This window comes from Oenanthe melanoleuca, chromosome 2, assembly GCF_029582105.1.
Source record: "Oenanthe melanoleuca isolate GR-GAL-2019-014 chromosome 2, OMel1.0, whole genome shotgun sequence".
NCBI lineage: Eukaryota > Metazoa > Chordata > Aves > Passeriformes > Muscicapidae > Oenanthe > Oenanthe melanoleuca.
In genome coordinates this window covers 97,553,066-97,577,481 of record NC_079335.1, presented here as the reverse complement: position 1 = coordinate 97,577,481, position 24,416 = coordinate 97,553,066, and the positions used below count along the sequence as shown (strand labels likewise).

At 52.8% G+C, this 24,416-nt stretch overlaps 7 protein-coding genes across 7 annotated transcripts; 3 read left to right on the top strand and 4 right to left on the bottom strand.

Moving 5' to 3' along the window:
• Nucleotides 1–4,530: 4,530 nt before the first annotated feature.
• LOC130249939 (scale keratin-like) lies at nt 4,531–5,176 on the bottom strand. Its single transcript, XM_056485114.1, has 2 exons — nt 5,135–5,176; nt 4,531–5,028 (listed from the first exon to the last, which is right to left on the bottom strand). Exon 2 carries the CDS (start codon nt 5,002–5,004, stop codon nt 4,639–4,641), a length of 366 nt encoding a protein of 121 aa, XP_056341089.1. The 5' UTR covers nt 5,005–5,028; nt 5,135–5,176; the 3' UTR covers nt 4,531–4,638.
• LOC130249938 (scale keratin-like) lies at nt 5,141–6,645 on the top strand. The gene is made up of 2 exons (XM_056485113.1): nt 5,141–5,969; nt 6,076–6,645. The coding sequence occupies exon 2, from the start codon at nt 6,100–6,102 to the stop codon at nt 6,463–6,465; it is 366 nt and encodes a 121-aa protein (XP_056341088.1). The 5' UTR covers nt 5,141–5,969; nt 6,076–6,099; the 3' UTR covers nt 6,466–6,645.
• A 4,772-nt stretch (nt 6,646–11,417) lies between these two features.
• LOC130249472 (uncharacterized) lies at nt 11,418–12,680 on the bottom strand. Its single transcript, XM_056484316.1, has 2 exons — nt 12,374–12,680; nt 11,418–11,982 (listed from the first exon to the last, which is right to left on the bottom strand). Exons 1-2 carry the CDS (start codon nt 12,575–12,577, stop codon nt 11,500–11,502), a joined length of 687 nt encoding a protein of 228 aa, XP_056340291.1. The 5' UTR covers nt 12,578–12,680; the 3' UTR covers nt 11,418–11,499.
• Nucleotides 12,101–13,912, top strand: LOC130249473 (scale keratin-like). Its single transcript, XM_056484317.1, has 2 exons — nt 12,101–13,236; nt 13,343–13,912. Exon 2 carries the CDS (start codon nt 13,367–13,369, stop codon nt 13,730–13,732), a length of 366 nt encoding a protein of 121 aa, XP_056340292.1. The 5' UTR covers nt 12,101–13,236; nt 13,343–13,366; the 3' UTR covers nt 13,733–13,912.
• A 4,855-nt stretch (nt 13,913–18,767) lies between these two features.
• LOC130249471 (scale keratin-like) lies at nt 18,768–19,360 on the bottom strand. Its single transcript, XM_056484313.1, has 2 exons — nt 19,346–19,360; nt 18,768–19,239 (listed from the first exon to the last, which is right to left on the bottom strand). Exon 2 carries the CDS (start codon nt 19,213–19,215, stop codon nt 18,850–18,852), a length of 366 nt encoding a protein of 121 aa, XP_056340288.1. The 5' UTR covers nt 19,216–19,239; nt 19,346–19,360; the 3' UTR covers nt 18,768–18,849.
• Nucleotides 19,361–20,313: 953 nt separating this feature from the next.
• Nucleotides 20,314–20,761, top strand: LOC130249470 (scale keratin-like). Its single transcript, XM_056484312.1, has one exon. It carries the CDS (start codon nt 20,314–20,316, stop codon nt 20,677–20,679), a length of 366 nt encoding a protein of 121 aa, XP_056340287.1. The 3' UTR covers nt 20,680–20,761.
• A 1,631-nt stretch (nt 20,762–22,392) lies between these two features.
• LOC130249469 (scale keratin-like) lies at nt 22,393–23,620 on the bottom strand. The gene is made up of 2 exons (XM_056484311.1): nt 23,069–23,620; nt 22,393–22,962 (listed from the first exon to the last, which is right to left on the bottom strand). Exon 2 carries the CDS (start codon nt 22,936–22,938, stop codon nt 22,573–22,575), a length of 366 nt encoding a protein of 121 aa, XP_056340286.1. The 5' UTR covers nt 22,939–22,962; nt 23,069–23,620; the 3' UTR covers nt 22,393–22,572.
• Between the last annotated feature and the right edge of the window lie 796 nt (nt 23,621–24,416).

The following is a 24,416-nucleotide window of genomic DNA, read 5'->3' as shown; positions in this document are numbered from 1 at the left end:
AGCTCTTACAGCCATGCAGCAGTGCTGGCAGTGGGGTTGACTCCAGAGCTGGGAGCACTCCATGAGCAAAGGCTGCCACAGCTCCAGGCCCTCTGTGACACCATGGCTCTGCTAAAGGGGAAGAGACCAAAATCAGAGAGGGACTTCTCCCTCTCTATGCCGTGTACATTGACAAATTTTATTGTCATCAAGTCTTTCCCTTTCCCTATGTCTTTGTCTTTGTCTTTTCCTTTTTCTTCTTTATAGCTCTCATTCTCTATGTTCCTCATCTACTCCATCACCTTCTTCTCCTTCATGTTGTCCTTCTTCATCTAATTCTCCTTTCCCTTCTTATCTTCATTCTCTTTAGCCTTTTCCTTCTGCTTCTCTTCATACTCCTTCTACTTCTCCCCCAACCCCTTCCCAATTGCCCTAGTTTAGGGCAAATTTGGGAGGAAAGCTCCAAATGGGGGCCCTTCTCTGGTTTGGGGAAAATGCTTCCTAAGAGAAAAGTGGAAAAAACTGTTTATTTAAGAGACAAAGCGCTTCCCAGCACAAAATTGAACAATAGCAAATGGCAAAACTTCTCGCTGCTCTGAAAGAGATGACAAACTCAGAAGAGTCCTTGTTGTGGGTCGCAGCCCAGCTTCCTCAGTCTGTTTTGAGTCCTTTCGGTGCTGAGAAATGCCATGGCCTAGGCCAGGCCCCAGTAGGACACAAGTGTGACCTCCCAGTGCTCCTTTGGGGTTTTCAGTCCAGAGCAGGTTCAATCAATTCCATTAGAAAGGGAAAAAAAACAGTGTCCAGGGGTCTCCTTTGCCTCAGCTAGCCAGCATAACTAACCAAAAAAAAAAAAGAAGTCATTCCTGCTGTCCACTGCAGACAACACAATCTGTGTGAAGAATGTGGGGGAGCAAGTGCAGTCTCTGACTACAAACTCTGCACTTCTTTCTCTTCCTGCTTCACTCCTGGAAGCAGTCTTAAAGCTGCAGAACTCAATATTGAACACAAACGAACAATTTGAGGATACAAGCATCATAAAGTCACCCCAAGCCATTTCACCCCTTATTTCCGTATGGTCAGCTTACCACTATATCTAAAATATATTCTAATTCTGTAAACACATACATCATACAAATATATGTATGCACAGAAAACAGCTATATACAGACAATGACAGTGACATCCAATAGTAATATTTACATATGGTTCTCATCCAAAAAGCAGATCTCCCTGAGATACACATCATGTTGTCCCATCTTTCTGCATTATCCACCATGTGCCACCTGGTCCCTCAGCAAAGACAATCCCATGAATGGGTTTGTCTGTATTTGAGGCAGAATTGATCCAAATTGTCTTCCCTAACAAACCTATGACATGCAATACTGGGAATTTATCTCCATCTACTGTATGCAAGGACTGTGACTGCACCGGGCCTGCTCGGTTGGTGGAACCTCGGGTGTCAACTAACCACTTGGCCACTGCTAGATGCCACTCCCAATTCTTGAAAGATCCCCCACTCAGTGTTTTCAAGGTGGTTTTTAACAATCTATTGCACCTCTCCAATTTCCCAGCCGCTGGTGCATGGTAGGGAATATGGTACACCCAATCATTGCCGTGCTCTCCAGCGCAGGTGGTTATAAAGCTGTTCTTGAAACAAGACCTGTTATCTGATTAAATTCTCTGAGGAATACCATGCCTCTAAAGACTTGCTTTTCTAGGCCCAAGATGGTGTTACAGAGAGTGGCGTGAGGCACAGGGTAGGTCTCCAACCACCTGGTGGTGGCTTCCACCATGGTCAGCACATAGAGCTTGCCTTGGTGGATTTCAGGCAGTGTGATGTAATCAATCTGCCAGGTCTCCCCATACTTATATTTGGACCACCGCCCTCCATACCAGATGGGCTTCACCCACTTGGCTTGCTTAATGGCAGCACACATCTCACAGTCATTGGTAACCTAAGAAATTCTGGCCATGGTTAGATCCCCCCCTCCGTTTTGTGCCCTCTTATAGGTGGCATCTGTTCCCTGATGACCTGGGGCGTCATGGGCTCATTGGGCAAGGAACAATTCTCCCTTGTGTTGCCAATCTAAGTCTGTCTTTGACACCTCTATCTGTGCAGCCTGATTTACCTGCTCAGTGTGTCTGTGTTCTTCATTAGCCTGAGTCTTGGGGACATGGGCATCCACATGACGAAGTTTCACAGACAGCTTCTCTACCTGAGTGGCAATGCCTTTCCATTCATCAGCAGTCCAGAATTGTTGTCCCCTGCACTGCCAGTTGGCCTTTTTCCACCTTTACAGCTAACCTCACAGAGCATTGGCTACCATCCATGAATCAGTGTAAAGGTAGAGCTTTGGCCACTTCTCTCTTTCAGCAATGTCCAGGGCCAGCTGAACAGCTTTGAGTTCAGCAAGTTGACTTGTTCCACCTTCTCATTCGGTACCTTGTGCAATCTGTCATGTGGGGCTCCATACGGCTGATTTCCACTTCTGGTTCATCCCCACGATGCAGCAGGAACCGTTGGTGAAAAGAGCATAGCGTGTTTCATCTGCTGGCAGTTGGTTGTATGTTAAAGCTTCTTGAGCCCAGCTCACTTATTCATCAGTAAGACCAAAGTTTTCACCTTTGGGCCAATTTGTAATTATTGCCAAAATCCCAGGGCAATTCAATTTTCCAAAACGGGCGCGCTGCATGATGAGGGCAATCCAGTTCCTCCATGTGGCGTCTGTGGCGTCTGTGGCGTGGTGGGTAAAGGGAACCTTTGCTTTGAAAATCCACCCGAGCACTGGCAGTCAATGTGCCAGGAGATGTTGTGTTTCTGTGCCAATCACCTCTGAGGCAGCTTGAAATCTTTCATAGGTGGCCAATATTTCCTTCTCTGTGGGAGTGTATTTGGCTTCAGACCCTTTGGAACTTTGACTCCCAAATCCCAATGGTTGACCATAAGTCTCACCAGGCACCTTCTGCCAAAAGATCCAGGACACACCATGGTTCCTGGCTGCAGAGTAGAACATATTCTTCACATCTGGTCCCATCCTGACTGGGCCAAGGGCTACAGGATGAGTTATCTCCTGTTTGATCTGGGTGAAGGCTTTCTGCTGCTCAGTGTCCCAGTGGAAATTGTTCTTCCTGCGGGTGACCAGGTAGAGAGAGCTCACAATCTGGCTGCATGCAGGGATGTGCATTCTCCAAAAGCTTATGGCACCTAGGAAAGCTTGTGTTTCCTTCTTGCTGGTTGGTGGAGACATTGCAGTGATCTTACTGATGACCTCAGTGTGAATCTGGCGCCGTCCGCCTTGCCCTTCACTCCTAGGAATTAGATCTTTTGGGCAGTTCCTTTGGCTTTGCTTTTCTTTGATGACAAAACCAGCTTTCAGGAGACTCTGGATAATTTTCTCTCCTTCTTGTATACTTCTGCTGCTGTGTTCCCCCACACAATGATGTCATCAATGTACTGCAAATGTTCTGGAGCCCCACCCTTTTCCTGTACAGTCTGGATCAGTCCGTGGAAGATGGTGGGGCTGTGTTTTCACCCCTTGGGCAGTGGGTTTCAGGTGTACTGCACGCCCCTCCAGGTGAAAGCAAACTGAGGCCTGCACTCTGCTGCCAGAGGAATGGAGAAAAATGCATTGGCAATGTCAATGGTGGCATATCACCTTGCTGCCTTGGACTCCAGCTTGTACTGCAGCTCCAGCATGTCCGGCACGGCAGCGCTCAGCAGTGGAGTCACTTCATTCAAGGCACGATAGTCCACAGTCAATCTCCATTCTCCATCAGATTTGTGCACAGGCCAGATGGAACTGTTGAAGGGTGAGTGGGTTTTGCTGACCACCCCTTGGCTCTCCAGATCGCAAATCATATTGTGGATGCGATCACAGCATCTCCATTTGTCCGGTACTGCTAGCAGTGCACTGTCGAGGTGGCAATTGACACTTGTCACTCTTCCACATTCAGGAGTGCTATTGCAGATGGGTTCTCTGACAGTCATGGCAAAGTGTTCAATCGCTAAATGGCCTCTGCCTCTACAGCAGATATTCCAGCATTTGTTGGGCCATGCACGGCATATGCAGATGATTAGAGCTTGCTTGCCATATCAAGCGCGGTCTCCTCTCTGTTATCCCGCTTCATTATTGCTAAAGCAGAAGTGTATTCTTGTAGCCCAAGTAGTACAAATTTTTGCCACATGAGGGATGTATATGGTACCAAGCTAGGATTGAATTTTGGAATACAGGCATCATAAATCCACCCTAAGACACCAACATGCTCTGTTTTATGTTTCAATTTCCATTTTATTTCATTTTGATCTCAACATAAACCTCCATTCTCGAATCCCTCCTTTTTTTTTATTTTTGCTTTCTCCTTCAATTTTTCATTATCCCTGGACATCCCTGCATCACCATTTCCCCTCCCACTCTTGAAACTCCCCCATGCCAGGGGTGTTCATAAGTAGGGAAAATAAGGCAAAGAGACAGGAATTAGATGCAGGAAAACTTTATTGTACCAGGAAGGCAGGAAAGGCCAGGAGAGGGATGGTGGAAAAGCCCCAGACAGGCCGGGTGTCACGGGCTGCAGGAGGCCAGGGCAGCTTGTGCAGAGCTCAACTTCTCCATGCTGGGCTGAGGCGGCCGCACGCGTTTGGGCTGGGCTGTGGTGGCTCTAGCAGGGCCCGCAGGTGTCCCAGAGCTTCTTGCTGTAGCGGGGCAGGGCGCAAGGGCTGTAGGCGGGAGCAGCGCAGGCTCTGCCAAAGGTGCAGAGGCCAGCCGAGGTCTGGGTGGCGCCGGCGCCGTAGAGGCCGCCCAGCCCCAGGGAGCCGCCAAAGGCCGGTGCTCCGGAGGAGCCCACCACGGCTTGCTGGGGGAAGGAGGTGAGGATGGGGCCGGGGAAGGTGACCACCACGGGGGGCGGCTGGATCAAGGCCGAGGAGTCGGGGCACTGGCGGGCACACAGCTCGTTGCAGCTCTCAGCGATGGGCTGGGGCACAGCCACGCTGGTTTTGGGGGTGCACACGTCGTAGCAGGACATCTTGGTGAGAGATGCGAGGGTGCTCTGCAAGAGAGGGCAGCCATGGCAGGAGAGCAGCAGAGGCAGCACCCAAGCCACAGGGGCCGGGGCTGGAGCAGGGAGCTGAGAGCAGAAGGGCTCGCACACTTACCCTTGTCCCTGAGGAGGAGAAGGTGGCCAGGTGAGTGCTTGTCCCAGTGTGGCCCAGGCAGGGCTTTTATAGCAGCCCCAGCATTGCTCAGCTCCATCCAGGCCAATCTGCACAGTGGACACTCCCTGCTGCTACTGCTGCTGACACCAGGGTATTGCAGCCCCTGCCCCTCCCTGAGTCAACATCCCCCAGGTGTCACTCCAGCACATCCTGCTGCCCGATCCATCTTGTCCTTCCTGCCACATCAGATGATTGTTAGCCAGGATGGCACCCAAGAATAGGCTCCAGTAACATCTGGCAGGAGCTGCAGCATGAGAGGCAGTAGTGCTAGGACTCTGCAGCATGGAGGTGACCTGTTCACCACAGAAGAGCCTATGGGAATCAGATCCTCTGTACCTGCATTAAGTGCCCACAAAACTCTTTTAAATTGGCGACAAAGATCCCTTATGTACTTCCTGATCTACACATGGAAAAAGGGGCAGAGACGTTCACCAAGCCTAGGCTGATTCCAGCTCTGCCACACCCATTTGGACTATTAAAGGCATTCCTGGAAACCATTCCAGGGAGCCATCCTGGCTATCAAGTATCTGAGATGGTTGGAAGCACAAGATGGCTTGGGCAGCGGGAGGTGCAGAAGTGACACCAGGGGTATGATGACTCAGGGAGGGGCCGTGGCTGCACAGCCCTGGTGTCAGCAGCAGCAGCAGCAGGGAGTGTCCACTGTCCAGATTGGCCTGGCTGGAGCTGAGCAATGCTTGGGCTGCTATAAAAGCTCTGCCTGGGCCACACTGGGTCAAGCACTCACCTGGCCACCTTCTCCTCCTCAGGGACAAGGGTAAGTGTGTGAGCCCTTCTGCTCACAGCTCCCTGCTCCAGCCCCAGCCCCTGTGGCTTGGGTGCTGCCTCTGCTGCTCTCCTGCCATGGCTGCCCTCTCTTGCAGAGCACCCTCGCATCTCTCACCAAGATGTCCTGCTACGAGCTGTGCACCCCCAAAACCAGCGTGGCTGTGCCCCAGCCCATCGCTGAGAGCTGCAACGAGCTGTGTGCCCGCCAGTGCCCCGACTCCTCGGCCTTGATCCAGCCGCCCCCCGTGGTGGTCACCTTCCCCGGCCCCATCCTCACCTCCTTCCCCCAGCAAGCCGTGGTGGGCTCCTCCGGAGCACCGGCCTTTGGCGGCTCCCTGGGGCTGGGCGGCCTCTGCGGCGCCGGCGCCACCCAGACCTCGGCTGGCCTCTGCACCTTTGGCAGAGCCTGCGCTGCTCCCGCCTACAGCCCTTGCGCCCTGCCCCGCTACAGCAAGAAGCTCTGGGACACCTGCGGGCCCTGCTAGAGCCACCACAGCCCAGCCCAAACGCGTGCGGCCGCCTCAGCCCAGCATGGAGAAGTTGAGCTCTGCACAAGCTGCCCTGGCCTCCTGCAGCCCGTGACACTTGGCCTGTCTGGGGCTTGTCCACCATTCCTCTCCTGGCCTCTCCTGCCCTTCCTGGTACAATAAAGTTTTCCTGCATCCAATTCCTGTCTCTTTGCCTCTTTTTCCTAAATCATGAGGGCTTCTGGGATGGGGGAGTTGCAAGAGTAAGAGGCGAATTTGTGCTTCTGAGACAAAGGAAAATGGAAGTGTCAGGGAATGGTTATAGAGAAGATAGAAGGGTATGGCGTAGGTTAAAGTGGTGAAGAAAATGGAATCAAAGGTGAAATGGGAGGATATGAAGGAGAGATTTGGGAATGGGTCGGTGACGAAGCAGGAGATCGACAAGGAGGCTCCAAGCACTCTGTCTGAAGACAGACAGATCTCAGTATTTCTATGCAATGAGACCAGGAGCTCTTACACCTGTGCAGCAGTGCTGGCAGGGGGGTTGACTCCAGAGTTGGGAGCACTCCATGAGCAAAGGCTGCCACAGCTCCAGGCCCTCTGTGACACCATGGCTCTGCTAAAGGGGAAGAGACCAAAATCAGAGAGGGACTTTTCCCTCTCTATGCCCTGTACATTGACAAATTTTATTTGCATCAAGTCTTTCCCTTTCCCTTTTCTCTTTCCCTTTCCCTTTCCCTTTCCCTTTCCCTTTCCCTTTCCCTTTCCCTTTCCCTTTCCCTTTCCCTTTCCCTTTCCCTTTCCCGTCTTTGTCTTTCTTCTTTATAGCTCTCATTCTCTTTGTTTCTCATCTTCTCTATCTCCTTCTTCATATTTTCCTTCTCCTTCTCATTCTCCTTCCCCTTCTTATCTTCATTCTTCTTAGACTTTTCCTTCTGCTTCTCTTCATGCTCCTTCTCCTTCTCCCTCAACCCCTTCCCAATTGCCCTAGTTTAGGGCAAATTTGGGAGGAAAGCTCCAAATGGGGGCCCTTCTCTGGTTTGGGGAAAATGCTTCCTCAGAGAAAAGTGGAAAAAACTGTTTATTTAAGAGACAAAGCGCTTCCCAGCACAAAATTGAACAGTAGCAAATGGCAAAACTTCTCGCTGCTCTGAAAGAGATGACAAACTCAGAACTGAGTCCTTGTTGTGGGTCGCAGCCCAGCTTCCTCAGTCTGTTTTGAGTCCTTTCGGTGCTGAGAAATGCCATGGCCTAGGCCAGGCCCCAGTAGGACACAAGTGTGACCTCCCAGTGCTCCTTTGGGGTTTTCAGTCCAGAGCAGGTTCAATCAATTCCATTAGAAAGGGAAAAAAAACAGTGTCCAGGGATGTCCTTTGCCTCAGCTAGCCAGCATAACTAACTAAAAAAAAAAGAAGTCACTCCTGCTGTCCACTGCAGACAACACAATCTGTGTGAAGAATGCGGGGAAGCAAGTGCAGTCTCTGATAACAAACTCTGCACTTCTTTCTCTTCCTGCTTCACTCCTGGAAGCAGTCTTAAAGCTGCAGAACTCAATATTGAACACAAACGGACGGTTTGGGGATACAAGCATCATAAAGTCACCCCAAGCCATTTCACCCTTTATTTCCATATGGTCAGCTTACCACTATATCTAAAATATATTCTAATTCTGTAAACACATACATCATACAAATATATGTATGTACAGAAAACAGCTATATACAGACAATGACAGCGACATCCAATAGTAATATTTACATATGGTTCTCACCCAACAATCAGATCTCCCTGAGGTACACATCATGTTGTCCCATCTTTCTGCATTATCAACCATGTGCCACCTGATCCCTCAGCAAAGACAATCCCATGAATGGGTTTGTCTGTATTTGAGGCAGAATTGATCCAAACTGTCTTCCCTAACAAACCTCTGACATGCAACACTGGGAATTTATCTCCATCTACTGTATGCAAGGACTGAGACTGCACCGGGCCTGCTCGGTTGGTGGAACCTCGGGTGTCAACTAACCAGTTGGCCTCTGCTAGATGCCACCCCCAATTCTTGAAAGATCCCCCACTCAGTGTTTTCAAGGTTGTTTTTAACAGCCCATTGTACCTCTCCAATTTCCCTGCAGCTGGTGCATGGTAGGGAATATGGTACACCCAGTCATTGCTGTATTCTCTAGCCGAGGTGGTTAAACGGCTGTTCTTGAAACGAGACCCGTTGACTGACTCAATTCTCTCAGGGGTACAATGCCTCCAAAGGACTTACTTTTCTAGGCCATAGATGGTGTTACAGGCAGTGGCGTGAGGCATAGGGTAGGTCACCCACCATGAGGTGGTGGCTTCCACCATGGTCAGCACATAGCGCTGGCCTTGGTGGATTTGAGGCAGTGTGATATAGTCAATCTGCCAGGTCTCCCCATACTTATATTTGGACCACCGCGCCCCCATACCAGATGGGCTTCACCCACTTGGCTTGCATGATGGCTGCACACATCTCAAAGTCATGGATAGCCTGAGAAAGGCTCATTCCCGCTTATAGGTGGCATCTCTGCCCTGATGACCTGGGGCGTCCTGGGCCTATAGGGCAGGAACAATTCTCCCTTGTGTTGCCAATCTAAATCTATCTTTGACACCTCTATCTGTGCAGCCTGATCTACCTGCTCATTGTGTCTGTATTCTTCATTAACCTGAGTCTTGGGGACATGGGCATCCACATGACGAAGTTTCACAGACAGCTTCTCTACCTGAGTGGCAATGCCTTTCCATTCATCAGCAGCCCAGATTTGTTGTCCCCTGCACTGCCAGTTGGCCTTTTTCCATCTTTACAGCCAATCCCACAGAGCATTGGCTACCATCCATGTATCAGTATATAGGTAGAGCTTTGGCCACTTCTCTCTTTCAGCAATGTCCAGGGCCAGCTGAACAGCTTTGAGTTCAGCAAGTTGACTTGTTCCACCTTCTCATTCGGTACCTTGTGCAATCTGTCATGTGGGGCTCCATACGGCTGATTTCCACTTCTGGTTCATCCCCACGATGCAGCAGGAACCGTTGGTGAAAAGAGCATAGCGTGTTTCATCTGCTGGCAGTTGGTTGTATGTTAGAGCTTCTTGAGCCCAGCTCACTTCTACCTCAGTAAGACCAAAGTTTTCACCTTTGGGCCAATTTGTAATTATTGCCAAAATCCCAGGGCAATTCAGTTTTCCAAAACGGGCCCTCTGCGTGATGAGGGCAATCCAGTTCCTCCATGTGGCATAGGTGGCGTGGTCTGCTTTGAAAATCCACCCCAGCACTGGCAGTCAAGGTGCCAGGAGAATTGTGTTTCTGTGCCAATCACCTCTGAGGCAGCTTGAAATCTTTAATAGGCGGCCAATATTTCCTTCTCTGTGGGAGTATAGTTGGCTTCAGACCCTCTATAACTTTGACTCCAAAATCCCAATGATTGACCATAAGTCTCACCAGGCACCTTCTGCCAAAAGCTCCAAGACACACCATGGTTCCTGGCTGCAGAGTAGAGCATATTCTTTACCTCTGGTCCCATTCTGACTGGGCCAAGGGCTACCGCATGGGCTATTTCGTGTTTGATCTAGGTGAAGGCTTACTGTTGTTCAGGGCCCCAGTGGAAATCATTCTTCTTGTGGGTGAACAGGTAGAGTGGACTCACAATCTGGCTGTATGCAGGGATGTGCATTCTCCAAAAGCCTATGGCACCTAGGAAAGCTTGTGTTTCCTTCTTGCTTGTTGGTGGAGACATTGCGGTGATTTCATTGATGACCTCAGTGGCGACCTGGTGCCATCTGCCTTGCCACTTTACTCCTAGGAACGGGATCTTTTTGGCAGTTCCTTTGGCTTTGCTTTTCTTTGATGACAAAACCAGCTCTCAGGAGACTCTGGATAATTATCTCTCCTTTCTTGTATACTTATGCTGCTGCATTCCCCTACAGAATGATATCATCGATGTACTGCAGATGTTCTGGAGCCTCGCCCTTTTGTGGTGCAGTCTGGGTCAGTCCATGGCAGATGGTGGGGCTGTGTTTCCACCCTTTGATACACTGGGTATCAGGTGCACTGTGGGTCCCTCCAGGTGAAAGCAAACTGAGGCCTACACCCTGCTGCCAGAGGAATGGAGAAAAATGCATTGGCAATGTCAATGGTGGCATATCACCTTGCTGCCTTGGACTCCAGCTCATACTGGAGTTCCAGCATGTTCAGCACAGCAGCACTCAGCAGTGGAGTCACTTCATTCAAGGCACGATAGTCCACAGTCAAACTCCATTCTCCATCAGATTTGTGCACAGGCCAGATGGATTTGTTGAAGCGTGAGTGGGTTTTGCTGACCACCCCTTGGCTCTCCAGCTCACAAATCATATTGTGGATGGGATCACAGCATCTCCATTTGTCCAGTACTGCCGGCAGTGCACTGTCGAGGTGGCAATTGACATTTGTCACTCTTCCACCTTCAGAAGTGCTATTGCAGATGGGTTCTCTGAGAGTTCCGGCAAAGTGTTCAATTCCTAAATGCCCTCTGCCTCTACAGCAGATATTCCAGCATGTCTTGGGCCATGCAAAACATCTGCAGATGCCCAAAGCTTCTTTGCCATATCAAGCACGGACTCCTCTATGTCATGCCACTACATACTTTCTAAAGCAGAAGTGTATTCTATTGGGCCAAGTCATAAAAGCTTCTGGCACATCAAGGATGTACACGGTACCAAGTTAGGATTCAAATTACAAATCCTTCACCGCAAGACACCAAAATTCTCTGATTTTTAATTCAATTTTCCTTTGATTCCATTTTCATCTCAACATAAACCTCTATTCTTGATTAGATCTCTTTTTATTTCCACTTACTCCTTCAATTTTCCATTGCCCCTGGCCAAATTTGCATCACCATTTTGCCTCTCACTCTTGCAATGCCCTATCCTTGGGATGATCATAATTTTGGAAAAACAGGCAAAGAGACAGGAATTGGATGCAGGAAATTTTATTGTACCAAGACAGGCAGGAGAGGACAGGAGAGGGATGGTGGAAAAGCCCCAGACAGGCCGGGTGTCACGGGCTGCAGGAGGCCAGGGCAGCTTGTGCAGAGCTCAACTTCTCCATGCTGGGCTGAGGTGGCCGCACGCGTTTGGGCTGGGCTGTGGTGGCTCTAGCAGGGCCCGCAGGTGTCCCAGAGCTTCTTGCTGTAGCGGGGCAGGGCGCAAGGGCTGTAGGCGGGAGCAGCGCAGGCTCTGCCAAAGGTGCAGAGGCCAGCCGAGGCCTGGGTGGCGCCGGCGCCGTAGAGGCCGCCCAGCCCCAGGGAGCCGCCAAGGCCGGTGCTCCGGAGGAGCCCACCACGGCTTGCTGGGGGAAGGAGGTGAGGATGGGGCCGGGGAAGGTGACCACCACGGGGGGCGGCTGGATCAAGGCCGAGGAGTCGGGGCACTGGCGGGCACACAGCTCGTTGCAGCTCTCAGCGATGGGCTGGGGCACAGCCACGCTGGTTTTGGGGGTGCACACATCGTAGCAGGACATCTTGGTGTGACAGAGATGAGGCTGAAAGGGAATTCAGAAAAACAGGGGTTAGAAGAGTCATGGGGATCTCCAGATTCAGCAGTGTACTGCTCCCACACCTGCCACAGACTCTGACTGGCCACAGCCACACAACCTTGCCCACACTGCCCAGCAATGGCTCTGTGCCCAGCAGCACCCTTAAAGCCCTGATCCCTAAGCCCCCAGATCTCACAAGCCCTGCCCAAGTCCCTGTGCCCAGCCTGGCTCCATCTGTCCCGGCCAAGGGGCTCCTTCCTTGCTCTCCCATGGAGGGTGAGGTGGGCCTGGCCATGCCAGGCTGGTGCCAGCACATCCCCTCCCCCTGGCATCTCTGGCGGCAAGGGAGGGCCCTGAGCAGCCCCTGGGCCAGGAGGCAGAGCCCTGCAGGACCCACCTGGCCTTGGGCTGAGCAGAGTGAGGCCGCAGCAGTGGATGCAGCCCTGGGCCAGGACAGCGCTTTTATGGGTGGCTGCAGAGGTGGGGCAGGAGCTGCCCATGCTGGGTGCACGTGTGCGGGACAAGGCCCGGCCTCAGCCCTGCTGCCACAGGGCCCTTCTGCTGACTCCTGGATTTCCTGGCCAGCCTCAAGCTGCACCATCAGCTCCTGCAATTATCCAGCTGGGATGCTGCCAGTGCCACTTCGTGGGCCACAGCAGCTCCAGGAAGTGCCTGGCGTGTGCCACCGGCCGTCCCTGAAGGGCAGAGGGCAGAGCTGAACCAACACCTAAAGAAACGCACATCCTATGTGCCCCTGCACCTCAACACCATCCAGCACTGGCCAGTGCTGCAGAGCTGGACTCCATCTGGTCCCCAGGCACTGCCAGGGATCTCTGTGACACAGGGAACACAGGGTCCCCATGCCAGGCTTGACATACAGGGCTCAAGAATCAGAAACCCTCCAAAAAGCGGAACTCTACTCAGGGATATTTCATGCTCTACCGAAGGCCACGAAGCCCTCAGATGTGCCCATGCAGCCAAATTCCTGGGTGCCATCCCAGCAATCAAGTATCTGATGTGGCAGGAAGGACAAGATGGCTTGGGCAGCAGGAGGTGCAGGGGCGTGACCAGGGGGATGCTGACTCAGGGAGGGGCAGGGGCTGCAATACCCTGGTGTCAGCAGCAGCAGCAGCAGGGAGTGTCCACTGTCCAGATTGGCCTGGATGGAGCTGAGCAATGCTGGGGCTGCTATAAAAGCCCTGCCTGGGCCACACTGGGACAAGCACTCACCTGGCCACCTTCTCCTCCTCAGGGACAAGGGTAAGTGTGTGAGCCCTTCTGCTCACAGCTCCCTGCTCCAGCCCCGGCTCCTGTGGCTTGGGTGCTGCCTCTGCTGCTCTCCTGCCATGGCTGCCCTCTCTTGCAGAGCACCCTCGCATCTCTCACCAAGATGTCCTGCTACGACGTGTGCACCCCCAAAACCAGCGTGGCTGTGCCCCAGCCCATCGCTGAGAGCTGCAACGAGCTGTGTGCCCGCCAGTGCCCCGACTCCTCGGCCTTGATCCAGCCGCCCCCCGTGGTGGTCACCTTCCCCGGCCCCATCCTCACCTCCTTCCCCCAGCAAGCCGTGGTGGGCTCCTCCGGAGCACCGGCCTTTGGCGGCTCCCTGGGGCTGGGCGGCCTCTACGGCGCCGGCGCCACCCAGACCTCGGCTGGCCTCTGCACCTTTGGCAGAGCCTGCGCTGCTCCCGCCTACAGCCCTTGCGCCCTGCCCCGCTACAGCAAGAAGCTCTGGGACACCTGCGGGCCCTGCTAGAGCCACCACAGCCCAGCCCAAACGCGTGCGGCCGCCTCAGCCCAGCATGGAGAAGTTGAGCTCTGCACAAGCTGCCCTGGCCTCCTGCAGCCCATGACACCCGGCCTGCCTGGGGCCTTCCCACCATCCCTCTCCTGTCCTCTCCTGCCCTTCCTGGTACAATAAAGTTTTCTTGCATCCAATTTCTGTCTCTTTGCCTCCTTTTTCCAAGTCATGAGGGCTGCTGGGATGGGGGAGTTGCAAGAGTGAGAGGCGAATTTGTGCTTCTGCGAGAACTCTAAATGGAAGTGGAAGGGAATGGTTGAAGAGAAGTTTGAAGGGGATAGCATAGGTTAAAGTGGAGGATAAAACAGAATCAAAGGTGAAATGGGAGGATATGAAGGAGAGATTTGGGAATGGGTCGGTTATGAAGAGGGAGATCGACAAGGAGGCTCCAAGCACTCTGTCTGAAGACAGACAGATCTCAGTATTTCTATGCAATGAGACCAGGAGCTCTTACACCTGTGCAGCAGTGCTGGCAGTGGGGTTGACTCCAGAGCTGGGAGCACTCCATGAGCAAAGGCTGCCACAGCTCCAGGCCCTCTGTGACACCATGGCTCTGCTAAAGGGGAAGAGACCAAAATCAGAGAGGGACTTCTCCCTCTCTATGCCGTGTACATTTACAAATTTTATTGTCATCAAGTCTTTCCCTTTCCCTATGTCTTTGTCTTTTTCTTTTTCTTTTTCTTCTTTATAGCTCTCATTCTCTTTGTTTCTCATCTACTCCATCACCTTCTTCTCCTTCATGTTGTCCTTCTTCATCTAATTCTCCTTTCCCTTCTTATCTTCATTCTCTTTAGCCTTTTCCTTCTGCTTCTCTTCATACTCCTTCTACTTCTCCCCCAACCCCTTCCCAATTGCCCTAGTTTAGGGCAAATTTGGGAGGAAAGCTCCAAATGGGGGCCCTTCTCTGGTTTGGGGAAAATGCTTCCTCAGAGAAAAGTGCAAAAAACTGTTTATTTAAGAGACAAAGCGCTTCCCAGCACAAAATTGAACAGTAGCAAATGGCAAAACTTCTCGCTGCTCTGAAAGAGATGACAAACTCAGAACTGAGTCCTTGTTGTGGGTCGCAGCCCAGCTTCCTCAGTCTGTTTTGAGTCCTTTCGGTGCTGAGAAATGCCATGGCCTAGGCCAGGCCCCAGTAGGACACAGGTGGTATCTCCCAGTGCTCCTTTGGGGTTTTCAGTCCAGAGCAGGTTCAATCAATTCCATTAGAAAGGGAAAAAAACCAGTGTCCAGGGGTCTCCTTTGCCTCAGCTAGCCAGCATAACTAACTAAAAAAAAAAGAAGTCATTCCTGCTGTCCACTGCAGACAACACAATCCATGTGAAGAATGTGGGGAAGCAAGTGCAGTCTCTGACTACAAACTCTGCACTTCTTTCTCTTCCTGCTTCACTCCTGGAAGCAGTCTTAAAGCTGCAGAACTCAATATTGAACACAAACGAACAATTTGAGGATACAAGCATCATAAAGTCACCCCAAGCCATTTCACCCCTTATTTCCATATGGTCAGCTTACCACTATATCTAAAATATATTCTAATTCTGTAAACACATACATCATACAAATATATGTATGTACAGAAAACAGCTATATACAGACAATGAATGTGACATCCAATAGTAGTATTTACATATGGTTCTCACCCAAAAATCAGATCTCCCTGAGGTACACATCATGTTGTCCCATCTTTCTGCATTATCCACCATGTGCCACCTGGTCCCTCAGCAAAGACAATCCCATGAATGGGTTTGTCTGTATTTGAGGCAGAATTGATCCAAATTGTCTTCCCTAACAAACCTCTGACATGCAATACTGGGAATTTATCTCCATCTACTGTATGCAAGGACTGAGACTGCACCGGGCCTGCTCGGTTGGTGGAACCTCGGGTGTCAACCAACCAGTTGGCCACTGCTAGATGCCACTCCCAATTCTTGAAAGATCCCCCACTCAATGCTTTCAAGGTGGTTTTTAACAATCTATTGCACCTCTCCAATTTCCCAGCCGCTGGAGCATGGTAGGGAATATGGTACACCCAATCATTGCCGTGTTCTCCAGCGCAGGTGGTTATAAAGCTGTTCTTGAAACAAGACCTGTTATCTGATTAAATTCTCTGAGGAATACCATGCCTCTAAAGACTTGCTTTTCTAGGCCCAAGATGGTGTTACAGAGAGTGGCGTGAGGCACAGGGTAGGTCTCCAACCACCTGGTGGTGGCTTCCACCATGGTCAGCACATAGAGCTTGCCTTGGTGGATTTCAGGCAGTGTGATGTAATCAATCTGCCAGGTCTCCCCATACTTATATTTGGACCACCGCCCTCCATACCAGATGGGCTTCACCCACTTGGCTTGCTTGATGGTAGCACACATCTCACAGTCATTGGTAACCTAAGAAATTCTGGCCATGGTTAGATCCACCCCTCCGTTTTGTGCCCTCTTATAGGTGGCATCTGTGCCCTGATGACCTGGGGCGTCATGGGCTCATTGGGCAAAGAACAATTCTCCCTTGTGTTGCCAATCTAAATCTATCTTTGACACCTCTATCTGTGCAGCCTGATCTACCTGCTCAGTGTGTCTGTATTCTTCATTAACCTGAGTCTTGGGGACATGGGCATCCACATGACGAAGTTTCACAGACAGCTTCTCTACCTGAGTGGCAATGCCTTTCCATTCATCAGCAGTCCAGATTTGTTGTCCCCTGCACTGCCAGTTGGCCTTTTTCCACCTTTCCAGACAACCCCACAGAGCATTGGCTACCATCCATGAATCAGTGTAAAGGTAGAGCTTTGGCCACTTCTCTCTTTCAGCAATGTCCAGAGCCAGCTGAACAGCTTTGAGTTCAGCAAGTTGACTTGTTCCATCTTCTCATTCGGTAGCTTGTGCAACCTGTCATGTGGGGCTCCATACGGCTGATTTCCACTTCTGGTTCATCCCCACGATGCAGCAGGAACCGTTGGTGAAAAGAGCATAGCGTGTTTCATCTGCTGGCAGTTGGTTGTATGTTAGAGCTTCTTGAGCCCAGCTCACTTATTCATCAGTAAGACCAAAGTTTTCACCTTTTGGCAAATTTGTAATTATTGCCAAAATCCCAGGGCAATTCAATTTTCCAAAACGGGCGCGCTGCATGATGAGGGCAATCCACTTCCTCCATGTGGCATAGGTGGGCTGGTGGGTAAAGGGAACCTCTGCTTTGAAAATCCACCCGAGCACTGGCAGTCAAGGTGCCAGGAGATGTTGTGTTTCTGTGCCAATCACCTCTGAGGCAGCTTGAAATCTTACATAGGTGGCCAATATTTCCTTCTCTGTGGGAATGTATTTGGCTTCAGACCCTTTGGAACTTTGACTCCCAAATCCCAATGGTTGACCATGAGTCTCACCAGGCACCTTCTGCCAAAAGATCCAGGACACACCATGGTTCCTGGCTGCAGAGTAGAACACATTCTTCACATCTGGTCCCATCCTGACTGGGCCAAGGGCTACAGGATGAGTTATCTCCTGTTTGATCTGGGTGAAGGCTTTCTGCTGCTCAGTGTCCCAGTGGAAATTGTTCTTCCTGCGGGTGACCAGGTAGGGAGGGCTCACAATCTGGCTGTATGCAGGGATGTGCATTCTCCAAAAGCTTATGGCACCTAGGAAAGCTGGTGTTTCCTTATTGCTGGTTGGTGCAGACATTGCAGTGATCTTACTGATGACCTCAGTGTGAATCTGGCGCCGTCCGCCTTGCCCTTCACTCCTAGGAATTAGATCTTTTGGGCAGTTCCTTTGGCTTTGCTTTTCTTTGATGACAAAACCAGCTTTCAGGAGACTCTGGATAATTTTCTCTCCTTCTTGTATACTTCTGCTGCTGTGTTCCCCCACACAATGATGTCATCAATGTACTGTAAATATTCTGGAGCCCCACCCTTTCCTGTACAGTCTGGATCAGTCCGTGGCAGATGGTGGGGCTGTGTTTTCACCCCTTGGGCAGTGGGGTTCAGGTGTACTGCACGCCCCTCCAGGTGAAAGCAAACTGAGGCCTGCACTCTGCTGCCAGAGGAATGGAGAAAAATGCATTGGCAATGTCAATGGTGGCATATCACCTTGCTGGCTTGGACTCCAGCTCGTACTGCAGCTCCAGCATGTCCGGCACGGCAGCGCTCAGCGGAGGAGTCACTTCATTCAAGGCACGATAGTCCACAGTCAATCTCCATTCCCCATCAGATTTGTGCACAGGCCAGATGGAACTGTTGAAGGGTGAGTGGGTTTTGCTGACCACCCCTTGGCTCTCCAGCTCACAAATCATATTGTGGATGCGATCACAGCATCTCCATTTGTCCGGTACTGCCGGCGGTGCACTGTCGAGGTGGCAATTGACACTTGTCACTCTTCCACATTCAGGAGTGCTATTGCAGATGGGTTCTCTGACAGTCATGGCAAAGTGTTCAATCGCTAAATGGCCTCTGCCTCTACAGCAGATATTCCAGCATGTGTTGGGCCATGCACGGCATATGCAGATGATTAGAGCTTGCTTGCCATATCAAGCTCAGTCTCCTCTCTGTTATCCCGCTTCATTATTGCTAAAGCAGAAGTATATTCTTGTAGCCCAAGTCGTACAAATTTTTGCCACATGAGGGATGTATATGGTACCAAGCTAGGATTAAATTTTGGAATACAGGCATCATAAATCCACCCTAAGACACCAACACGCTCTGTTTTATGTTTCAATTTCCATTTTATTTCATTTTGATCTCTACATAAACCTCCATTCTCGAATCCCTCCTTTTTTTTATTTTTGCTTTCTCCTTCAATTTTTCATTATCCCTGGACATCCCTGCATCATCATTTCCCCTCCCACTCCTGAAACTCCCCCATGCCAGGGGTGTCCATAAGTAGGGAAAATAAGGCAAAGAGACAGGAATTAGATGCAGGAAAACTTTACTGCACCAGGAAGGCAGGAAAGGCCAGGAGAGGGATGGTGGACAAGTCCAAGGCAGGTCGGGTGTCATGGGCTGCAGGAGGCCAGGGCAGCTTGTGCAGAGCTCAACTTCTCCATGCTGGGCTGAGGCGGCCGCACGCGTTTGGGCTGGGCTGTGGTGGCTCTAGCAGGGCCCGCAGGTGTCCCAGAGCTTCTTGCTGTAGCGGGGCAGGGCGCAAGGGCTGTAGGCGGGAGCAGCGCAGGCTCTGCCAAAGGTGCAGAGGCCAGCCGAGGCCTGGGTGGCGCCGGCGCCGTAGAGGCCGCCCAGCCCCAGGGAGCCGCCAAAGGCCGGTGCTCCGGAGGAGCCCACCACGGCTTGCTGGGGGAAGGAGGTGAGGATGGGGCCGGGGAAGGTGACCACCACGGGGGGCGGCTGGATCAAGGCCGAGGAGTCGGGGCACTGGCGGGCACACAGCTCGTTGCAGCTCTCAGCGATGGGCTGGGGCACAGCCACGCTGGTTTTGGGGGTGCACACGTCGTAGCAGGACATCTTGGTGAGAGATGCGAGGGTGCTCTGCAAGAGAGGGCAGCCATGGCAGGAGAGCAGCAGAGGCAGCACCCAAGCCACAGGGGCCGGGGCTGGAGCAGGGAGCTGTGAGCAGAAGGGCTCACACACTTACCCTTGTCCCTGAGGAGGAGAATGTGGCCAGGCGAGTGCTTGACCCAGTGTGGGCCAGGCAGGGCTTTTATAGCAGCCCCAGCATTGCTCAGCTCCAGCCAGGCCAATCTGGACAGTGGACACTCCCTGCTACTGCTGCTGCTGCTGCTGACACCAGGGTGTCTGGCCCCTGCCCCTCCCTGAGTCAGCATCCCCCTGGTCCCGCCCCAGCATCTCCTCCTGCTCAAGCCATTTTCTGCTTCCTGCCACCTCAGATACTTGATAGCCAGGATGGCACCCAGGAATGGTCTTCAGAAAGGCCTTTAATGGTCCAAAGGGGTTGGGCAGGGCTGAAATCAGCCTGGGCTCAGTATATATCTCTGCTGCTTGTTCCACGTGGAGATCAGGAAGCACACAAGGGATCTTTGTCACCACTATAAAAGAGTTTCCAGGGCATTGAATACAGGCAGATGGGATCTGGTCCTGGTGGGATGTTCTGTGGTGAACAGGTCACCTCCTTGATGGCTTCCAGCACTCCTGTCCCAGAAACTCCAGCTTCTGCTACATGTTCCTGGAGCCCATTCCGGGGAGCCATCCCTGCTATCAAGTGTCTGATGTGGCAGGAAGCACAAGATGGCTTGGGCAGCAGGATGTGCTGGGGTGGGACCAGGGGGATGCTGACTCAGGGAGGGGTAGGGGCTGCAATACCCCTGGTGTCAGCAGCAGCAGTACCAGGGAGTGTCCACTGTCCAGGTTGGCCTGGCTGGAGCTGAGCAATGCTGGGGCTGCTATAAAAGCCCTGCCTGGGCCACACTGGGACAAGCACTCACCTGGCCACCTTCTCCTCCTCAGGGACAAGGGTAAGTGTGTGAGTCCTTCTGCTCACAGCTCCCTGCTCCAGCCCCGGCCCCTGTGGCTTGGGTGCTGCCTCTGCTGCTCTCCTGCCATGGCTGCCCTCTCTTGCAGAGCACCCTCGCATCTCTCACCAAGATGTCCTGCTACGACATGTGCACCCCCAAAACCAGCGTGGCTGTGCCCCAGCCCATCGCTGAGAGCTGCAACGAGCTGTGTGCCCGCCAGTGCCCCGACTCCTCGGCCTTGATCCAGCCGCCCCCCGTGGTGGTCACCTTCCCCGGCCCCATCCTCACCTCCTTCCCCCAGCAAGCCGTGGTGGGCTCCTCCGGAGCACCGGCCTTTGGCGGCTCCCTGGGGCTGGGCGGCCTCTACGGCGCCGGCGCCACCCAGACCTCGGCTGGCCTCTGCACCTTTGGCAGAGCCTGCGCTGCTCCCGCCTACAGCCCTTGCGCCCTGCCCCGCTACAGCAAGAAGCTCTGGGACACCTGCGGGCCCTGCTAGAGCCACCACAGCCCAGCCCAAACGCGTGCGGCCGCCTCAGCCCAGCATGGAGAAGTTGAGCTCTGCACAAGCTGCCCTGGCCTCCTGCAGCCCATGACACTTGGCCTCCCTTGGGCTTGTCCACCATCCCTCTCCTGTCCTCTCCTGCCCTTCCTGGTACAATAAAGTTTTCCTGCATCCAATTCCTGTCTCTTTGCCTCCTTTTTCCAAGTCATGAGGGCTCCCAGGGATCAGGGATTTGCAGGAATGGGAGGGGAAATGGTGATGCAGGGATGTCCAGGGGCAATGGAAAATTGAAGGGAAAACAGAAAATATAACAGAAGTGGGAATTGTAGAGTGGAGGTATATGTGAAGATACAAAAGAAATCAAAATTGAAATTTAAACAAAAGATAGAGGATGTTGGGAAGGGATTGGGTAGAAGGAGAACAAGAAAGAAAAGGAAAAGGAGAATCTGAATGAGTAGCACAAGGAGAAGACTGAAGACAATGAGGATAAGAAGAGGAAGGAGAGCAATAAAGTTGCAATTCTTATGTTGAGACAGACGCGTGGTATCACCACCAGCCCTATCACTGGCATCACCACCAGTACTTTAGCAGCAAACTCTACATGTCTTCTTCTCTTAATGAACTTCTTTTTTTGTAACTCTCACACCTCCTTTCATAGACCTCTCTCAGATAACTCTGATGCCTTTTCTTATAGGCACCTTCACAAAGTACTGATGCTTTCTCTTAGAGCAGCTCCACATAGCACTGAGTCTGCCTTTCACTCTGCATGACAGGCTAAACACAAGCTGTCCCTTTCCTGGCTGCCTAACCCTGACTGTCCCTCACAAATCATCTTCTCACCATATCTGCCCCTTGCACGACTGCGTGTCCCTCACCTGCACACAGCACAGCCAACAGACTCCTTCTCTTACTCCAGCAGACCCTTGTTCTCATGCTCCAACTGCAAGAGCCTGTAACTAGCCATCCTTTAACCCACTCCTTTATTTCTCCCAAACTGATTGGCCAAATACAGGTGTTTCCACTCCTTGGCAATCAATAGAGCTGCAATTCACTGGGGAAGATTCCCTCCTGCATTATCCTTTCAGCCTAGCTACACACCTGTGAAAAAGAGAAGATGAAGGAAAATAAGGAGAAGAAGAAGGAGAAGATGAGAAACAAAGAGAATAGAGCTATAAAGACGAAACACAAAGACACAGAAATGGAAAGGGAATAACTTGGTGACAATGAAAGTGGTCAATGTACAGGGCATAGAGAGGGGGAAGTCTCTCTCTGATTTCTGTCCCTGGTCCTTTAGCAGAGCCATGGTGGCACAGAAGGACTGAGGCTGTGGCAGCCTTTGCCCCTGGAGGGCTCCATGCTCTGGGGCCAAAGCCATTGGCAGAACTGCTGGAGGTGTGTAAGAGCTCCTGGTCTCATGGCCTGCAAGCAATGGGGTCTGTCTGTCTTCAGACAGTATTTATAGCTCCTGCTCCTTCTACATCACCAACACATTCCCAAAGGTCTTCTTCATATCCTCCCCCTTCTCCATTGATTTCATTTTCTTCTCCACTTTAATCTACATTGTCACCTACCCTCTTCCGATGTATGGTTGCCTTCCACTTCCATTATCAGCTCTCCCAGAGCCAGCATTTCCCCTCCCATTCCTGCAAATCCCTGATCCCTGGGAGCCCTCATGACTTGGAAAAAGGAGGCAAAGAGACAGAAATTGGATGCAGGAAAACTTTATTGTACCAGGAAGGGCAGGAGAGGACAGGAAAGGGATGGTGGACAAGCCCCAGATAGGCCAGGTGTCACGGGCTGCAGGAGGCCAGGGCAGCTTGTGCAGAGCTCAACTTCTCCATGCTGGGCTGAGGCGGCCGCACGCGTTTGGGCTGGGCTGTGGTGGCTCTAGCAGGGCCCGCAGGTGTCCCAGAGCTTCTTGCTGTAGCGGGGCAGGGCGCAAGGGCTGTAGGCGGGAGCAGCGCAGGCTCTGCCAAAGGTGCAGAGGCCAGCCGAGGCCTGGGTGGCGCCGGCGCCGTAGAGGCCGCCCAGCCCCAGGGAGCCGCCAAAGGCCGGTGCTCCGGAGGAGCCCACCACGGCTTGCTGGGGGAAGGAGGTGAGGATGGGGCCGGGGAAGGTGACCACCACGGGGGGCGGCTGGATCAAGGCCGAGGAGTCGGGGCACTGGCGGGCACACAGCTCGTTGCAGCTCTCAGCGATGGGCTGGGGCACAGCCACGCTGGTTTTGGGGGTGCACACGTCGTAGCAGGACATCTTGGTGAGAGATGCGAGGGTGCTCTGCAAGAGAGGGCAGCCATGGCAGGAAAGCAGCAGAGGCAGCACCCAAGCCACAGGGGCCGGGGCTGGAGCAGGGAGCTGAGAGCAGAAGGGCTCACACACTTACCCTTGTCCCTGAGGAGGAGAAGGTGGCCAGGTGAGTGCTTGTCCCAGTGTGGCCCAGGCGGGGCTTTTATAGCAGCCCCAGCATTGCTCAGCTCCAGCCAGGCCAATCTGGACAGTGGACACTCCCTGCTACTGCTGCTGCTGCTGACACCAGGGTATTGCAGCCCCTGCCCCTCCCTGAGTCAGCATCCCCCTGGTCACACCCCAGCACCTCCTGATGCCCAAGCCATCTTGTCCTTCCTGCCACATCAGATACTTGATTGCTGGGATGGCACCCAGGAATTTGGCTGCATGGGCACATCTGAGGGCTTCGTGGCCTTCGGTAGGGCACGAAATATCCCTGAGTAGAGTTGCGCTTTTTCGAGGGTTTCTGATTCTTGAGTCCTGTATGTCAAGCCTGGCATGGGGACCCTGTGTTCCCTGTGTCACAGAGCTCCCTGGCAGTGCTTGGGGACCAGATGGAGTCCAGCTCTGCAGCGCTGGCCAGTGTGGATGCTGTTGAGCAGGCAGGGGCACATAGGATGTGCGTTTCTTTAGGTGTTGGTTCAGCTCTGCCCTCTGCCCTTCAGAGACAGCCGGTGGCACACGCCAGGCACCTCCTGGAGCTGCTGTGGCCCACGAAGTGGCACTGGCAGCATCCCAGCTGGATAATTGCAGGAGCTGATGGTGTAGCTTGAGGCTGGCCAGGAAAGCCAGGAGTCAGCAGAAGGGCCCTGTGGCAGCAGGGCTGAGGCCGGGCCTTGTCCCACACATGTGCACCCAGCATGGGCAGCTCCTGCCCCACCTCTGCAGCCACCCATAAAAGCGCTGTCCTGGCCCAGGGCTGCATCCACTGCTGCGGCCTCACTCTGCTCAGCCCAAGGCCAGGTGGGTCCTGCAGGGCTCTGCCTCCTGGTCCAGGGGCTGCCCAGGGCCCTCCCTGGCCACCAGAGATGCCAGGGGGAGCGGATGTGCTGGCACCAGCCTGGAATGGCCAGGCCCAGCTCAGCCTCCTTGGGAGAGCAAGGAAGGAGCCCCTTGGCCGGGACAGATGGAGCCAGGCTGGGCACAGGGACTTGGGCAGGGCTTGTGAGATCTGGGGGCTTAGGGATCAGGGCTTTAAGGGTGCTGCTGGGCACAGAGCCATTGCTGGGGCAGTGTGGGCAAGGTTGTGTGGCTGTGGCCAGTCAGAGTCTGTGGCAGGTGTGGGAGCAGCACACTGCTGAATCTGGAGATCCCCATGACTCTTCTAACCCCTGTTTTCTGAATTCCCTTTCACCCTCGTCTCTGTCACGCCAAGATGTCCTGCTACGATGTGTGTCCTCCCAGGAGCAGCTACGAGCTGTGCACCCCCAAAACCAGCGTGGCTG

Coding starts and splice junctions, on each gene's coding strand:
- LOC130249939 (XM_056485114.1), bottom strand. CDS start 5,004: ATGTCCTGCTACGACGTGTGCACCCCCAAAACCAGCGTGGCTGTGCCC.
- LOC130249938 (XM_056485113.1), top strand. CDS start 6,100: ATGTCCTGCTACGAGCTGTGCACCCCCAAAACCAGCGTGGCTGTGCCC.
- LOC130249472 (XM_056484316.1), bottom strand. CDS start 12,577: ATGGTGCAGCTTGAGGCTGGCCAGGAAATCCAGGAGTCAGCAGAAGGG. Junction 11,983..12,373: donor TCTGCTCAGCCCAAGGCCAG/GTGGGTCCTGCA, acceptor ATTCCCTTTCAG/CCTCATCTCTGTCACACCAA.
- LOC130249473 (XM_056484317.1), top strand. CDS start 13,367: ATGTCCTGCTACGACGTGTGCACCCCCAAAACCAGCGTGGCTGTGCCC.
- LOC130249471 (XM_056484313.1), bottom strand. CDS start 19,215: ATGTCCTGCTACGACGTGTGCACCCCCAAAACCAGCGTGGCTGTGCCC.
- LOC130249470 (XM_056484312.1), top strand. CDS start 20,314: ATGTCCTGCTACGACATGTGCACCCCCAAAACCAGCGTGGCTGTGCCC.
- LOC130249469 (XM_056484311.1), bottom strand. CDS start 22,938: ATGTCCTGCTACGACGTGTGCACCCCCAAAACCAGCGTGGCTGTGCCC.